We start from the raw sequence: 18,458 nt of genomic DNA, 5'->3' as shown, positions 1-18,458 counted from the left end.
AAATCATTCTTAGCTTGTGGACTATATAAGAGGGGGTGGGCTGGATTTGGCCCATGGGTTCCTGTTTAACCACCCTGAGCTCTCCCATTTCGCCAGCCCCAGCACACACAAAATCCTGAATGAGTGGTCTGCCCTTCATTATTAATAAGAGATTAATTCACAGGAGACATCAAGACTTCAAAGTGCAAGTGTTAGTATATGACAATAATAGTAAGGCCCCGCAGCCTCGGACTACACCTAAGCTTTGGGGAACACCGTGGAAAAGGCTCATGGAAGCCAAAGTGCAGCTGCTTCTGCTGCAATCACTCCACTCAAGCATTCCACAAGAAATGACCCCCTCGCCTTCGCTTCTTCTCCCCACTCCCCCCTCACAATACAAATAATTGATTGTGATACATCAGGAGGGAGTTCTACACTTTATACACTTCTAACTTCTTCAGCTACAGAAACTGAATGTATAACTGTTGCTACAGCTGGCATACGAGTATATAACTGCTATCTAAGCTAAATGTATCATATCCAATTTCTACGATAAAACAATTTGGAAGGTATGATTTGACGTGGACATGATCAGAATCCATATCATGAGTAGAGTTAGAGTTACACAGGGAGTCTACTGGATCTCAGTGAATGTACTGCTGCCAGTCATCAGGCAATCCCTCCACACACACATGCACCCTCCCACACCACTGCAATTTCCACTCCAACCACAGTGACTTTCTTTGTAAATATCAATACCACTCTAATGAAAACACAAGAATCTCATAGTCCAGGTGCATATTCACTGCTATACATTTTAGCATTTTTTTATTGTTTTTCTCCTCGCGGTTTTAATAAAAAAAAAACCCAAAACCAAAGGTCTTTTTCTCCTACAATTTTGCTGGAAATAAAATTACAAAACTCAATCACCACTGCTTTAGTACCAAGAGCAGAAACTCTTGAATTATCTGAAGCTCTATCTAACAGGGTGCTCCCCTGTGAACACTGATGTACAAACTTTGTAATATTAAAAGAGCAATGGAGTAAACAAGATATCTACAGAGAACTTACCCTTTTGACCCACATTCCCTCAAAGTGATAAACTTATATAAACGAATATTTTCCCACCTCAAAATTAAGAAGGTAAATATCATGCTTACTTTCTCTAAATGCTTTACAGTAGCCCAGGAAAGACAGCAGAAAGAACAGGGCCCCCAGGAGGTCTGCACGGCCGACAACACCAGCAACCTTAAAAGAAGGGAAGAAAAAAAGATTTACATTAAAAAAATAAATAAATCCTAAAATTAGGGAATACAAAAAATTCCTTAGAAAATAATCTGTATCGCTGCCCAACATCCCTGTGGTCTTATCTTACAATTGGTTCTCTTATCATTGTTGGTCTAGAACTTGAGTTAACCTCTTCTATGATTCCCGAGTGTCTGCACAAGCAATAACTGCAAAGAAAGCCTTTTCAGAGTAGTTTCCTACTACACTGGTTAGATATGAAATGTTGAGGGCGATTATCCATTCTGATCATGAATTGCTGATGCATGCATGTGGCCACCTGAGGTATCACGCAACGCGGAGGAGACTGAACAAGCTGATGGATCCAACCTGTGAATGCCACCCACATGCAAAAACCTCCCGAGAAGGATGCTACGGACAAACAAAGGTTCAACAGGTCTGGAACAAGTACGCCAGTACGCCGGGGGGTTAAACAGTACTATTACTTCATGAATGAAGTGAATATGCAATGAGAGTTCTTGAATACTTTGGCCTGCAACTCACTCAATGAGGGATACTGTAAAATCAGCGATGCAGCGAACCCGAACAGAGCCTGGCACACAGTCGGTGCTGGCTCACTGTTAGTTCCCCTCATGAAACCTGAAGGGTGCGTCCGTAGACATAAGGAGCAGAAAGAAATGGTAAAGGACACAGCAGCTCAGGGTGAGGCAGGTATGGGCTCCGCAGCAGCTTGGTGAGTGAGGGAGCAGCTGGTCCTGTGGGACTCCCATTAGGACAAGGAGAGAGAAAAGATGGGTATTTTCCAGCTGTGACTAGCGACAGGGCCTGAGGATGGCCCGGAATCCCATACCCTTCCAAAAGGCCAAGTAAGCAAAGCCAACCCAGAGAGGCTTATCCAAAGGGGCCCTTAGATCATGGAGGTCACAAGGAGCAGAGTGAGGGATGTGGGGGGGGGGTCAGAGAACAAGGCTCCTCGAAGTGAGTGAAGGGGAAGGAAGTGGTTTGGAGAAATACCAGGAATAGGGGCCCGAACAGCCAGCCTAACCCACTTCTTATCTGGGTACAGTTAAAGACTTGCGCTAAAATGAACTTTAAACATTATAAACTTATTTTTTAAAACAAACAGTCTTCATTTGCCTAATTGGTGAAGATACTTCCAAATCTTAAGCAATATACATTATGTTGTCTGACATAAAAAAACAAACAAACCAAAACAACAACAAAAACAAGTCTTGAAAGTATGGCAAATGTTTTCAAGTGAAAAGAGTATTTAGTCCTTACAATGAATTTTTGGCATAGTAATTAAAGAGATTCCATAGAAAAAAACTGTAAAAGGCTATCCAAGCAGGCACCATATCTTGGGGGATGGGCATTGGTATGAAGAGGCTCATGGGAAGCAAAAAAATCTGATTACAATTATTTAACCGTTTTTCTTATCTGATATTTGCATAATATGTATTTTCAGGCAAAGTTCTTTACAAAGCCTATTTTTTTTCTTCTTACAAATAACCTGAAACACTCATGTCAGGATTTTGAAGGAGTTCAGAACAAACCTCCCCAAGATGTGCCACTTTGGCATGTGAATTATTTTGAGCTGAAGACAATGGAGACCCTGTGGACTCAGGAGAAACTTCTAATCCTCCCTTAACTACCTAGAAGAATCTAAATTGGAAGCTGTGCCCATAATGAGTTATTACCAGAAGTAAATTTTTATGATCTATCTATAGGGCAGGGCAAACTTCTAATTACTGAACATCTGCTCTTCTTATCATCCTGCGAATTTCCCTTCTCCCCTGTGAAGCCCATGGCATCTTGGGCATCTTACGTCATCCCTTGGCTCAGGATGCCATATATACCTCATTTTTCCTTTCTGTCTTTGAACCTCTCATGTATGTGGGCTCTCTGACTCTCTTGTGTATGTGGGGTTCCTGCATGTAGTATATAATTAAATTTGGTTATTTTCTCTTGCTAATATGTCTTATGTTGATTTAATTATTAGACCAGCTTAAAGAACCTAGAAGGGTAGAGAACAGTTTCTTCCTCCCCCCCAGTTTTCTGGAAAAATCACTGCAATCCCCCAAAATCCATAAAGCAGGTGACACTGTTGTTTCCCCACTAGGAACAATGTGCACAGGGGGCATAAGAAGGAATTAGAAGAAGGGGAGAAGGAGAATGTTTCCTCGCCCAGTCCCTTCAGTATTAACTCCGGGTTTGTTGGATGGGCAAAATTATTACGGAGGCCTGAGCTGCCCTCTTTGATACCTGAATTCAGGCAATTTGAAATCTTCACCAATGCTCTGAGAAAAAGGAAAGGCTACAGTTGCACTGGTGTCCTCAGGGAACCCTTGGGGCCTCCATCCTGGTCTCCAAAGAGACAAGAGGCTAGGCAGTCCCCTCCCTTAGCTCACCTCCCTTTTCTGGTGACTGGCCTGATGGAGGCCTTATATATCTACCAGAGCAATTTAGGGCTACATATTTGGAAATGAGAGACACTCATATCTCTCTTTGGGTGGCAAAAAAAAAAAAATCTGATTACAATTATTTAATTAGCACTTGGGGACTGGGAGGGGGGAAAACTACAGGGTGTGACTGAGTCATCGCCGTTTGCCTGGGGCTGATCCCATTTTAAAATGGAAAGTCCTGTGTTCCAGAACCCCTTCAGTCTCGGGCAAAGTCAATGGCTGGTTACCCAGAAGACTGGAAAATGTAGGTTCATATTTGCAATGAGCAAAAAACAGTATCCATGTTAATGTCAAGACACAAAACACATAAATGTTAATACAAAGAAATTGACATTAATAAAACTTGGAGGGGCCTACACCGCCACTGTGTTCCTTTAATAAATGTAAACAGAAGCAGCACAATTATTACCCAAATGCTCAATCCTTCGGATCAGTGTTGAGTTGGGGTAGGCGGTGGGGACACTGCGCCCAAGGCTGTCATTAGAGATCCTGGCCAGGCCCACAGCCTGGAGCACAGACCTGCTTCCTTGGTACTGGCCCGGAAACCTTTGGGAACTCTCCTTCCAATTGGTTCCTAGGGTGGTCCTGATTTTTGCTCAGTTAAGTGTACAGTGGGAAATAACAGGAGGGCATAGATAGGAGGAAACTGAATACAATTTGTCAAAACAATGAAAGGTGAACATACAAATTGCCTATCTTAGGAATGCTAATTTTTAATGACCTATAACTTTTTCTTGCAATAGGAATGGCTTTCATGGAATGGAGGTGCAGAAGAAATGAAGACATTTCTTCAGGTATTTCCTTTTCTTCTATAGCTAGACTTCCCTTGGCTTAATTTGAAATATCTCAAATGTAGAGTTTTGGGGATAACATGTTCCCAGATTGCACTTATCTGGGGCTTTGTATACATTTCAAACCTTTCTATAAACTGACTTCTCAATATTTAGAATCAGAATTTTAGAAAAATTTCCTTGGTTAATAATTCAACCATTTCATTTTGCTTTTAATATCACACAAAATTAGAAAAGGACCAAAAGAGTAAATCAGTATTTTTGCCAGAAATTCCCTTATTTCTGATCAATGTGTATACTATTTCTAGGTCCCAACAAATATTTAGACCATAAAGAGAACTCATAAAGAAAAAAATTCTATTTGTATATGTAGCTTACAACAGCTCCCAGCCTGCCAGTCCCTTAAGTCCTCTGAATTTGCTGAAGTAAAAAATTATGATAATGTTTTTTAAAGCTTTACAGTAATAAGGCATTAGCAGAACGTTGTGAGAACAATTCCACAATCTCCTTACTACCAAAGAGTAGGTAGTTTAATAAAATCAGACGCTAAAGGCAGGAATTTTGCTCAGTATTTTGAAACTTCATTTCAAGATGCCCCATACAATCGGTTAATATGTTGGTGTTTAAATACAGATGAGATGCAGAGGTCTATTGTGAAGTAATAGAATACACATAGTATTTTATACTAGGTACTTCACGCTCCCTGAATGAATGACTAAAATTAAATCTTTTCCCTCAGTGAACACGGTGATTTACATTTTCAAAGGGTTATCACAGAGGCGGGGCTAGCGTGGTTGCTGAAAACCCCACAGAGTTTGTACCGCATACGTTCACAGCAGTTCAATGGAATAAAGGCACGGCCCACAGGACAGCAGGGTAGGCCCTGTCAGGAGCCGCCAAGCCACCTGGGCCAACTCTGTTATGGGGAGGAGGATAATACAGGGAGTGAGGAAGAGGAGAAGGAAGGTGGGAGAATGCATGAGAAATTCCCCAGCAGGATGTGGGGACCCATTTCCAGTTCAACTCAGAGTATGCTGGCATCTCCTCTGCATAAACCTTAGACAACCAGATTTTAAGTTCTATCCTTACATCCACCCGCTACATGACTGACCTGGGATAAGGCCTTTATTTGTCCTCCAAGTCCATTTTTTCTTCCATAAAGTGGAAATTGTTATGCTGCCCCATAGAGTTGTGGGGACAATCACAATAGTATGAGAAAGGATTTTTGCAAATTATACATCTCTCAGCCAACACAGGAAAATTGCATCAGACTCTTTGCTGAAGAAAGGTAATCTTAGCATTTAGACCCCAAAGCCGAACAACATTCAACATTCATACCTTTACAGTGTGGCCATGTAAGCAAAACAGAGTGTCACCAGGGATCATACCATACCGCCATGATCAAGTCTTCACCAATATGGGACTCTTCATTTTTCCATAAGAGAGGCTTGCTACCCCTATACACAGCCATTTCAAATGCCTGGCAGGGCATAGCAGCGTATACTTCTACAGCTCTGCAAGCATGTAAAGGAAGTCTGATCTAGGGAATGAACTGACACGCGCCCCGCTTCTTGTCCTTACACGAGTACAGATGCTGCGGGCAGACAATACTTACACACTCGGTGTGCACCGGATGTGTGGCGAACAGCAGTGCAGCCAGCAGGGACGACCTGGGGGCCAGGTTTAGCCTCCGGCCTCTACTGGTGTAGTGCAAGCCACCGAACAGCACAGAGAAAACGTCCACCAGGAGCATAGAGATGCCACCGTGCAGCAGGATGTTGACGACGTGGAAACTCACAGGGTGGAAACCTCCCGACAAATAGTAGTTAATCCTGTAGCAAAGGAAGGGTGCTCACACCAGATACACAGAGGCATGTGAAATAAAATGCAAGCGGCCTGGAGGAAAGGCTGGTGAGCGAAAGTACTAAAAGGAGAAGAGAAGGACTGCATGCAATTTTGGTAAAATAGCACTAAGATAAATAATGCCTGTCAAGCTAAGAAGATTGAAGAAAAGGTAAGAATATAATTGACTCCAGAGGGGAGAATGGACAATAAGGGGATCTCTGAGAAGTGAGACAGCAAATACTTGGAGAGGGAAAGCAAAAGAATTTTTTAAGTGCAAATAAGGCAAAACTGCATTCCAAGAAGATATAATACATTACTCATGGCTACCCTGTAGGGACCTGGACTTACGATAGTCATGTAACTTGCTTAAACACACACACACACAAAATAATAAAATGTACTCCTTTACAGTTTGTCCACCAGCCTCCTGAACAGTGAAATACTTTCTCATTGTCAGGGTTTCTTATTTCTGACTGTTTTTCAATTACCAGTGGTTCCAATTCATCATTTCCATGCTTCTTTGAGAGATCTATACACAGTACTTAACGCATCCAAGAAACAGAAATGAATGGAAACTTTGTGTGGTGAATAAATCTATTTAATGTAAACAGCTCCCTGGTTAATGCGAGGGTGGTGAGATTGTTTTTAGCTTCATTTTGTTTTTGCCTGTTGACTTGGTAACAGTAGGAAGATGTATACATTTTTTTTGTAATGAAAAAAATCATAATTTTATTAGATGTCGTATCTTGCCTCGACTCATATTGTTTCCTCAGTATTAACCCACAAAAGATCCAACCTCCAAGAACCACAAAATGGAACACTTCACCAATCTGCATGTCCTCCTTGTCCAGGAGCCATGCTTCTCTGTGCTGTTCCACGTTTAGCACCTGCAGTGCCAAAGTGAGGCTTGCAATCAAGTTTCCTCATGCATATTCTCTCTGTTGCCCTGTGACCTAACTCCTAATAGCTGGAACTATCATGTACTTCCTGGAGACCCTCCGAGTGAGTGGCCTAGAACCACTGACTTGACTCACGGACCCTACGAACCTTGTCACACACAACCCTCTTCATTATCATGCACAAGCCTTGGGTGGCCCTCCCGTCCAGCCCACACCATCATACCTCACCTGAAAGTCAAGACAGTGAGGGGTCGGTAGGACTTGTGGCTGGTGTTGCTGGTCAGCCTACTGCCCCAGAAATCGTGATGCCACAGGTCCCCAAGGGGCGTTTCTGCTCGGAGATCCTGCAGGAACACAATCAGGGGACATTCTAGAAAAGGGGTCATGACTCCTCACCCCATATCTAAGCCCTCACCAAGTCTTCTTCTCTAAAGCTCCTCACACCTTTATTCTCCATCTCTCCTATCAGTCCTGGGCCAAGCCACCATCACCTCTCACCTAGGACACAGCCAGGCCTCCTAGCGGGTCTCCTGCACTCTCTGACATGTTTTTCCACATTGATCTCTCCAAAATGCAAATCAGGTCACTCCACCTGCCCCTGCTGAAAACACTACAACAGTTCTCCCCTCTTCCAGGGCAAAGCCAATGTCTTCATGTGGACTCCATAGAGTCCTGGGGTGCTCTGGCTCCCACTGAACTCTGCAGGCTCATCTCTCGGACTTGGTGATCCTGCTAGTGGCCTTTGTCCAATCCCTACACAGCCCCTGCTGCACCCCATCCCAAAGGCTTTGCACGTGCAGGTCTCCACCCAGCTAGTCACCCCTCAACTCTTCACAATGCGGCTCCTCCAGCCATTCATATCTTGGCCATTTAGCTATAACTTTCCTGAGCTGATGCAGTTCCCCTTCTATGGGTCTTGGAGTATCTCGCATCTATCCTCACAGAGCCTGGCACGCTGGTGATTTATAATCATGTAATTATTTTCTGTCTGCCCCACTGAACTGAGGCTCTAAGGGGCCCAGGACACATCTGTGTTTGCTAGGAGTACACAGAAAGTCCTTAATCTATGCTGAATGAATGGATCATATAGCTAAAGGAAATCATTATTACCCTCTCTCATATACAATACATAAGTTAGTTTACCAAAAATATCCCAGTTAAAACATAAGTGTGGATAAACACTTATTTTTAAAGTTTCCCATTTTTGATCATGAACTAAGCATAGTAAAATTAAATAAAAAACAACTTCCACATAATTTTTAAAGGTAAAGATCACTATGAATTAAGAACTAGACCTATCTTACTACTAAGGCAATTTAATTTGGTACTGTACTACAGATGCTTAAAAATGCATCTTTTTTTTTACATTTAATTGTGAAACTAGGTTGTTTAAATTGTGTCTAATAAGAAGGCAGACAAGGTACTGTAAGGTAAGTAAAAAAGCCAAATATTAATTTTCTATTTAAAGCATAATGAGACAGGGATATTTTAGGGGCTAGAAATTATGATGTTCTAAGCACTGCATGGTGTATCAGTCAAGACTCCTCACTGCAGTAAAATCAACTCTGATTAACTTAAGCAAAAGAAAGGATGCTTTCAAGGGGATTGCAAGGCTCCCTGACTACCATGTGGGCTGGAAAACCAGGTTTAGGGCTGGGCAGCCAGAAGCACACCCACAGATCACACCCCTGGACACCCTGCTGAGGTGGCTGGCTGCCTCCAGAGCCCCCCCTCTTTGCCTGACTAGCTCCTGACTCCAACAGGTGGGAGCACCTGATAGAAGAGCCTAGGTCTGTGTCTGCATCCAAACTGGCCAGTCTTTGCAGCTTAGAACAACCAGAAAGTGAGGAATGCCTCAAACAGAGACAGTGTGTCAAATCATGGCTGGCCCAAGAGAATCACCAGTATCCATGACACACAGTGGAGGTCAGTTGTGTCCTAGCTATTTAAATGTTTGCTGACTCAAAGAGAAAAGCTTGCAAAGAGGCGAGAGATGCAAAGTTGGTCACCTGATACTCACTTTGAGGGTGAATTTCACTTCTACTGGGCATCAGCCTCAGAGGCTTTGAGCATACTGACCCCTCTATGAGTTGGTTAGACATTTCTGTAACCCATCCACTAACTGAGCTTACTCAGTCATAAAACTGGAAGTCCATCTCCTTTTTCATCATCCCTTGGGTTCTTGTTTAGCTGTAAAGGGGTTGGGTAGAGAATCTTTCCCTCCATTTGAGCAGAAAATGAACACCAAAGAAGTTCTAAATATTTGATTAGGCGTAGCCTACACCGAGTGGGGCACGCTACAAGAAGAAAGGTAAATTTTTCCTCGTAATGATTTATAGAAAAGACGTGTTATGGCTGAAATCCCTGCTAACTCCACTGTCTCAAAGAAAATCATCATCTCCATGAAAGCAGGCAACTCAACGCTACAAGGGAGCATCTGGAAAACAGTCTTTAACACCAATAAAAGCCAGTAACAGCCTGGTTCACATTACTGTAGGCATGGTGCCAGTGAACGGAGGAGCGCCTTTCATTAAATGGGAAAGAAAAGGGGGGGGGAGGGCTAGTAAGTTAACAAAGGGGCACAGTGTGATGCTGTACAAAACACTGCAAAGACAATGCACAGCAGAGCCACAACAGGGCTGCATCTGCCTTATCCCCAAAGGAAAGAGGATGACCCCCCCCCACCCAGGGCATCCCACACCCACGGAGCCCACGCTTCCCATGCCTTGCTCACCCAAGTTCTTCCGGAGAGCTTCTGAGGTAACACTTTATATACCTCCCTTAATAAAAGGTGAAGAGTCAAGAAACTCCCAATAAAACAAAGAACGAAATTTAAAAAATAAAGTCATAACCTCGAATCCTTGTTAGGAAAGCAATTCTGTAGCTACGAAGCCACAAATGCGATGTAGTTGCTTTGAGCTACAAACTTCTTGTTCTTTTAAGTGTGGTTTTAAAAAGAACTGAAACAACAGCTGCAGCAATGGCTGGGTGAACTTGAAGAAAATTAGAAGTGAAGAATGAATGAAAACAAGCATCAACAATGTTGTAGTTTGTACCATTCAACTAGAGAAAATCAACTGCAATGTATTACAAATAAAATGTCTGCAAAACGGTCATTTCCCTCCACCCCCCAGAAAAAGTGTTCATTACATACAGAATTTTTTCCAACATTTTCAATATGAAAATGATTTTTTTTCCTCATTTGGTAGAATCCATGACTTCAAAAATTTAAGAGCATTCAACAGTGTTACAAAGAGTTCCTACAGTTGCATTACTAGAGAGAGCAACAAGGAGAATGAGAGAGAGAGAGAGAGAGAGAGGGAGGCGCTAGTATACTCCTTCAAACTCTCTTCACTAATTAATGCACATACATAAAATATCTGCTGAGTAACTAGATTGTCACAAAGGCTCTAACCTGTGCCATTTCCAAGTTCTTTCTCCTCTGGGTCTTCCCTGCCTCCAAGTTTCTTGTTCTAATTTTCTTTTAGCTCCTTGAAATTTTTTTCTTCCCTTTCCACAAACCTTCTTCCCTATCTCTAGAGTGAAAGAGAGTATCATTTTCCCTGCACCAATATAGCAAGCTCCTATTGATAGGGCAAAACCAGCTGGGAATTTGCAAATTCAGCAAATCTGAGTCTCCGAACACGAAATGAGCAGGAACTGCATTATCCACCGGCAGTAAGCTCCCTGTCCTCTAGCAGCTGTCAGCAGGCTGTCCCGATGCTATCAACAAAGGACAAAGAAGAAGACAGCTCGCTGCCTGCTGCTGAGGACATAACTTTTTGTGGGTGATTAGACTCGTCCATCACTGTAGCAAATGCATTTTTGTTGTTGTTTTTCTAGAGTGGGGTGGGAGGAATCGTTCTGGCCTAGAGTTCTGGAAATTTGTCACAAAACCTGAAATATTTAGTCTAAGATTACAATGCCCTTGCCTTCTAATCTTAGAATAACGGTCTCTCTGATACAGGTGTGGACGGGGGCCTCACATGGGGTTCACAGGGAGGATAAGGTCTGAGGTTAGGCAGGGGTTGGAGACCCTGCTGCCAGCAAGAAAAGGAGCTCAATCAAGGAGGTGCTATCTAAAAGAGAGGGAAAATCTAGAGCACTGTTGGGGCCCAGGCTAATGCTTAACCTAAGTTTAATAGAAAATAATAATTCAGCACAAACTTAGATTATTATTGAGACATAGGCAAGTGGTAAATATAAGTTTATCAGGAAGGAATTAAGATACAAACCTTATTGTTAATAATAGCTTCAGAATCATCAAAGACAAAATCTCCATCATAGCTACGTGCGAAACACACGAGGGAAACGAATCCCACTACTAACTTAGCCCAGAAAGGAGGAAGCACAGAAGACGGAATGACATCGTCCAAACTGGCCTCCAACTCGGCCATTTTGAAAACTGCAGGCTGCCAGCCACTGGCTGCAGCATTATGCTGGTTAGAAGTCTGTAAGAAAAATAACATGGTATAAATATTCATCAGTGCATTGTTAGGAATATTTCTCCAGTGTACATATTTACCTCAAATGAATAAGAGGTAGACAGTCCTTTATGCTGCAATCTTAGAGGATGCACTCATTAAAAACTGTGGTTTTCAAACTCTAGTGGGCACAAAAGTCACCTGGAACATAATATAGATTCTCCTGGTCCCAACTTCAACCTGCCAAATTAGTAACCCTTGGGTTTCTGATGCTGAATGGTCCTTGAGAAACGCTGATTTAATGGATTCCAATATTTATCAACCCCATAAGAGAATCAATTTTTATAGTTCTAGAACCAGTTTACAAAGTTAAAAAAAAAAAGGTATCATTCTCATTCAATCAAGAAAAATCAAGAAATATTCATTGTTGGGTCTTAGCCTATTGTATGTGGAGACGGGGTATGAAACATGATTCTGATTCTGAGAACTCAAGATGCTCGTGCCAGTTAGATGAAAAGCTGGGAGAGAGATGAATAGAGATGATGAGGCAGGGCATGCGATTGATGCCAGATCAGTGGTTCACACAGACGATAAACAGAGGAAGGAGAGAACGCTGTTGACCCACTGGTTTGGGGAAATATCTTATTCCACAAAGAACTGAGCTGTATCTGAAAGAAGAATAGAGGCTATTCTAGGTGAGGATATAACCTTTAATATTGGTGAGAGAATCAAGTTAAAAATTTACTTATTTTAAAATTGTCTTTCAAACAGACAAAATATGAAAGCCAGAAAATTTTGCCTCTCAGCTATGCTTCTTAGTTCTGTGGCCTTGGGTGTGTCACCTACCCTCTTAGAGTCCATTTCCTCTGCTACCCTGCAAAGCATAACTTCCCAGCAGTGAGACCTGCTTAAGAGCTTCCTGGCTTGGAATTCGCCCAAAGAAATAACAAACTACCTCCCCAAATCACATTTTATCTGTCCCCATTCCCACACACTCTCAATAGGTGCTTTCTTTGGATTTACCAGGATTATGTTTGGGTCAACTGCTCAGGTTCCAATCCTATGTTACTTTGGACAAGTTGCTTAACCTCTCTGGGCCTATTTCCTCATGTCTAAAGAGGGGATGATAACTGTGCCAACCTCACATGGTTGTCGGGAGGGTGAAATAACACATCCAACTAAAGTGCTTAGAAACACTGTCTGGCTTTAATGAATGCCCAGGGGAGCTAGCTTTATTACAAGTACTTTCTTCAAGGAGTTTGGTGAAAGCACAGGCACAGAGCTATTTTCTTCTGAAAATCCCCTTTAGTATTTGGTGTATTGGTGCTGAGGCTCTTGTCTTCCTGAGTAAGGGACCTCTCCCCATTCCTCTCATGCTGAGATGGAGGAGAATCCCAGGCTTCTTGATTGGGAAGGCAGTTTGGATAAATATTTGCTTCCAGGTCTCTAAGGGAATCCCCCAGATTATGGAATCGATAAGTCAAACAAATAGGCCATCTGAGCTCACGGGCATCTTTTCAATAGTCTTCTATCTGAGTGAATGCAGAGACAGATCCAACAGTCACATTATCCCTTTCCAAGTGCTGGAAAGAGATCCAGGTTTTCAGTCAAGAGAGGAAAGGCCCTGCAACTTTCACTGCTGGTCCTTTGAGCTTCTCCACCTGATGTAACGCATGCTCTCAGCAAGTGCTGGTGGGGGGAGGGGGGGGAAGGCGGTGGGAAGAGGGGGGACTGATGGGGGGGAAATTCCAGCTACCTGCTGCCTTGTTTTTTTCTTTTCCAATGTAAGGGTTAACCATTGGTCAAGTCCAAATTACAGCTTCAAACACAATATAGGTCACCATGCAGGCCCCAACTACTATGTCTACATTTGAGCTAAAGAAATGACTCCTGTTACTTAAAATAAATAAGACTTAATAGTTAGGAAGATACCATGACTTAACATGGAGGGAATAAAAAAGCGTTCTTTGATTTAAAAAGTTAATGTGGAGGAAAGCAGATATTTTATACCAGTTTCAAATGCACAATAGAGAGTGAACTTGACAGGTGGTCTTGATGTTATCTGCTTTAGGCCCAAATACTTGAATATTATTTCACATGAGTTTCAAGTGGCCTTTCAGGTAGAATACTGAACCAGGAAATCATCTGTGCTTCTGAAATTAGTTGTCAGGCCTCAACTGTCATCTCAGATTGTAACACAGACTAATCATTTTGGTACTCAGGCAACAGTTGAGATATATGGAAGGCAGACTACGGACCCCTAACATCTGGGGTGTCCTGCTGGGCCAGGCCTGGAAGCCTGTGGAGTCAGCAGGAAGGTTGAGCCAATCTCAGAATGATCCCCTCGTCGTCTGCAGGGCCTTCAGAGAACACAGTTTGGCCCTATTCCTGCCTTCCACATTATTTCTCCATTCTGGTTGGCTCCCCTCCTCGTAGCAGCTTTCTTCCCTTAGTATCCAAGGTTCCCACTTCTTTGCTGCCTCTGAAAATACTCACGGATACCTTTTTTGTTTAAGGCATTATGGTTAATGTGTATACTGGATAGTTCAGAAAATACTGCAGATTAGCAAGTGCAGTAAAAGCTGCAGCATGTTAGGAACCCATGCAACATTCTCAAAGGCCGGTGATTAAGAGCACAGGCTCTGGAGACAGACAGGTGTGGGTTTGCTACTTGCATGACCTGGAGCTACTCAGTCTTTCTAAGGATCACTTCCTCATTGGCACAACAGGGTACCACTACTTATTTCAGGGGGTTGTGGTGAGGATTAAAGGACAGGATGTATGAAAATAATTTAGTTCCAGTTATTGTTGCTATTTTGGAGAAATTAGTTCCTGATGCCTAGTCCCTAACTTCCTGTCTTGGTATCACTGATGTTGCCATCAATTGTCTATTCCTGTAGATTGCTTACCAGGGTCGTAGTAGTAGCCTATCAGTTGATCTGATGCAAGTGAATAAAACGTGCCCTTCTTTTGGGCAGACCCAGGGCATTGCTTCCCTGGCCAGGTGTCTGTGTGTCCTGCATAAACTTCACAGCCATACATATACTGATCCTGTTCCCAGCTCCACTTCCTCCTACAGTAAATGGCCTGTTCTTCAGGGATCCCAGCTAGGCTTGGCTCTTGGGTAAAACAAACCCTGCCCACGTGAGGTGGTAGGTAGGGGGACCAGTTCCCTCCACATTTTTGTTTGTTTGTTTTTTTTGTGCCCAGGCCATGAAATAGGAAGGGACATGTTCCATTTTTCTCTTGATGAGCCCTTGGCTGCACTGCCCTATTCCTTGTCTCCAGGTGTTGTCCTGCCTGGGGGCCTTGGCTCTTGGGTGTGGTTGGATGGTACGTTTTTTACATGGAGTGAGAAGAAGGAAACCCCACTGTGGCCTCAACCCCAATTCAGTCTAAGCAGTGCTCTAACCAGTTTTGCCAGCTGATAAAGTTGGTGCTCTGATCCCTATCTGACGCCTGTGACCATTTCACACTGTATTTAGAATTAAGCAGCCATACCAGCAGATGAATTTAGAACAAAACAGAAGTCTTTTTATTCTCAAACTTCTAATATCAAACCTCTATTTTCAGGGGGTTAAAACACATTAATCAATCATCAATGAAAAGGTCAGAAAGACCTGAAACAGGGACCCCCACCCCGCTCCCAAAAAACAAATGTCACTGAGCTGTGAACCCTGGGGACCCAGCCTGGATTGCAGGAAACAGGAATGGCAGATCAAACCTAAAAAATGAGCAAGCGTGGAAAAATGAGCAGCAGCCACCTACGACGGAAAATGCTTCCACATGCGTTGAAGGGCCTGCTGGCCTCAGGCTGGCCTTTCTACCTCATCAGTAACAATCCATCCACACGCCAGCTGCCCTCTTGCCAGGCTGAGATGAAACGGTGCCTCTGGAAATCAGATTAAATAACTCGATTGTTTCTGACCCAGCATCTGGAGACCTGAGCTAACCGCTCCTCCTTTAGAGCCCTCATGGCAAGGGAGACTGTCATCTCAACCTCCCTTCACCACCTAGCGCTAAACAAAATGCGACTCCAAGTGCTATCTTTCCCCAGTGATCGCCTTCCCGTTTTTTAATTCAGTGACACATGAGGGCCATGTCTGCCTATAGCAAGAATGACAGTGTGTGGTTCGACATTCATAGTTCCACTGGCCCAGAAAGTTTCCAGCTTGCTCGCTTGTGGCCATTTTCCCGTGGAAGTGGGTCTGCGTGACTTTATCCTACCTGCACTTGGGGCACGTCAGACGCGGTCGGGACTGCAAGGAGAGGGGAAAGGGAGGGTACCCAGTCAGTAGTTACTGCAATTGTTTCTCAAGGAATTCTCCCCATCCATCTGCTCCCCCAGGGAAAGAGCAGTGTAGGATGATTCACAACGCGCTGGCTAGCTCTTTCCTCTAACTCCTCCCTTCTTTTGTGTGTGGTTAAAAAAAGGAAAGAAAGAAATAGGCGCAGCCCACAGTCACAACATCAACAAGCCCCAGAACCCCGTGGAGTTCGCAGGAGGCGAAGCGGCGGTTCCTCGACCTGCTTGGCTTCCCCAAACTCCAAGCCTGTGCAGGGGGAAGTGGCGACTGGGTGACTCCCCGGTGCCCTGGTGGGTGCACGCGGCTCTCCTGCCGCTCAGCTCAGCAGCCAGCACCGAATAGCTGTCACTCGCTGCGCTGCAGGGGAGCCGCCTTTAACCCAGGGCAGGCGGCCAAGCGGCCCGGCTGCGCCCAGCCATCGCCCGCGCCACAGCCAGCTGGCGGCCAGGCGCGGGGCCCCGGGACCAGGTGTCGCAGGCGCCCGGTGCGGAGCAGGCAGGGTGACGGCTGCCCGGGACTCAGGAGACGCAGGAGCCGCAGCCCCGGGCGCGGACAGGGGGAGCGCGCACCCTCCACACCGCGCCCTTTGTCCCGCGTGCTGCTTACACCGGGGTGCCCGGGGCCCGCGATCCCCGTGACCTCGGCCCCGGCCGCAACCTGGGTCCCGGAGCCAACTCTTCTAGCAGCGCCGCCGCCAGGCCCGGGCCAGCCCGCGCAGCTGGGGGCGGCAGCGGGGACCCCACGTCCACTCAGCGCCCAACTCTGCTCGCCCCGCAGCGTGCTCGGCCCAGATCCGCCCTGCAGGGGCCGCCCCGCGCGTTACCTGCAAGGAGCCCGAGCGGCGGCCGCATCTCCCTCCCGGGCGCGAAAACTCCCGCGGCTCTGGTCGCCCGCCCGGAGCTGGGCAGGGGGAGGGGCCGCCCGCGCCGCACCCCCCGCCCCCCGCCGCGCCCCCTCCCGCGCCGCGCGCAGCCCTCACCTCCCGCAGCTCCCCAAGCTTGCGGGCGGTCACTGTCACACTCCCGCCTCGGCCCGCCCCCTCCTCGCGGCCATTGGCTGTTTCTGCCGTCACTTTCCGCTGCAGCCGGTGCCTCTTCAGCCCATTGGCTAGTGCGTCGGTGACGTCAGGCCAGAGAGTTCTTGTCTGTGGCGAAGGAGCCGCAAGGACGCATCCGCGCCGCGACAGAGGAGGAAGCGCAGTTGAGCGCGCGGAGTCCGGGCGCGGCCGGGGCGGGAAAGGGCGGTCCCAGCCTGACCCGGTGAGGCTGGCTGCGGGATCCCGACCTCGCGGGTCTTCGCGGGCCACTGCAGGCGCGTCCCTTCTCTTGTTTTCCGCCGGCCCGGGCCCTTTTCCTACCTGTGTCGCGCTCCTCGCGCTGTCGATGGCGCTCCGCGGAAGGGCTGCAGCCTCCCTGCGGGAACAGGAGCTGGATCGGAACAACCAGAACTCTGGACTTCTTCCTGTCTAGGAGGAGTTAACTTCAAATGTGTGTCTCCACTTTCTGCCTTTCAGAACTGAAGTGAAACTGCATTCTTCCATCCAAGGCCCCGGCTGCCCTTGGCTTTTGTTTTTAGCAGGTCCTCTTCCATGGTCCAGGGTCTTCATTCTCCTGCTGACCCACGGACCCAGCTGTGGCGCTACTCCTGGCCAGATCTTCATAGTCACTTTGCCCTAAACTTCCATTCCCAACCGGATTGCAACTCTGCGCACCCTGCCCATTAGCCTCCGTTAGCCCCTTTCGCAGACTACTTTGTCTCCTGTTTCAAGAAAAAGAGAAACTTTATCCACTTTCCACTGCCAAATCTACAAACCTACTCCTGAAAGCACGCATTCCACGCTCCCTCCCCCTTTCCCCCAGTATTACAGAATCTGATCTAACATCAACTCTACCTCTTGACTGGATCCCTATTATTATCAGCATTTAATCAGTCCCAGGCCTTCCTGTAGTCTGCATACCTTTCTAGCTGCCACCCTGCCACTCTCCTACTCTCCTTAGCTAAGTTGTTGAAAGAGCTTCCTGTTCCCACTCTTCTAGTCTCCCAACTCCCATTTACTTCTTGGTTTCCACGCTCCACTGAAACTGCCTTTGCTGTCGTCATCAATAACACCCAGATCACTATATCCAATGGACAGTCTCGCTTATTTCACCTGCTCTCTCAGCAAAATACGCTTTACATTTCTCCGCCTTAACACATATACTTCTTTTGGTGATAGCGTACTTTGCTCTCCTGCTCTCCTTGGCTTCCTTATCTGCTTTTTAATGACCTCCAAACGACATTTTCAAGGTCTCAGCCCTTTCATTTCACGATTTTTCCCTGCATGATTTAATCCGCTGCCAACGTTTCAATCAATATATCCCAAATTTACATCATTGATCCTTACTTCCCTGACCTCCAAACCCGTTCAATCTGTCTTTCTGTTCAGCTTCTCCACTTGGTTGTGTCATGTAATCACCTCAAATGGAACACATCTCCAAAGGAATGCAAGCTTTCATTGCCTGCTACT

General features: G+C 45.5%; 1 protein-coding gene across 3 annotated transcripts in view; it reads right to left on the bottom strand.

The window, feature by feature from the left end:
* Positions 1-16,972, bottom strand: part of TMTC4 (transmembrane O-mannosyltransferase targeting cadherins 4) — a 59,735-nt gene extending 42,763 nt beyond the window's left edge. Inside the window, exons 1-5 of one of the 3 annotated variants that reach the window (XM_019663689.1) lie at positions 16,932-16,972; positions 11,457-11,672; positions 7,450-7,565; positions 6,093-6,309; positions 1,140-1,227 (exon numbers count right to left, since the gene is read on the bottom strand). In XM_019663689.1, the coding sequence (XP_019519234.1) occupies positions 1,140-1,227; positions 6,093-6,309; positions 7,450-7,565; positions 11,457-11,618 (583 nt within the window). In that variant the 5' untranslated portion in view covers positions 11,619-11,672; positions 16,932-16,972. Of the gene's footprint in view, positions 1-1,139; positions 1,228-6,092; positions 6,310-7,449; positions 7,566-11,456; positions 11,673-16,775; positions 16,906-16,931 lie in introns of those variants that run through there. The other 2 variants (XM_019663692.1, XM_019663690.1) reach the window with 2 other exon arrangements.
* Positions 16,973-18,458: the final 1,486 nt, after the last annotated feature.

Source organism: Hipposideros armiger, unplaced genomic scaffold, assembly GCF_001890085.2.
Source record: "Hipposideros armiger isolate ML-2016 unplaced genomic scaffold, ASM189008v1 scaffold_397, whole genome shotgun sequence".
NCBI classification, from domain to species: domain Eukaryota; kingdom Metazoa; phylum Chordata; class Mammalia; order Chiroptera; family Hipposideridae; genus Hipposideros; species Hipposideros armiger.
Note: the sequence above shows the minus strand (reverse complement) of the source record. Positions and strands in the feature narration are given on the sequence as shown.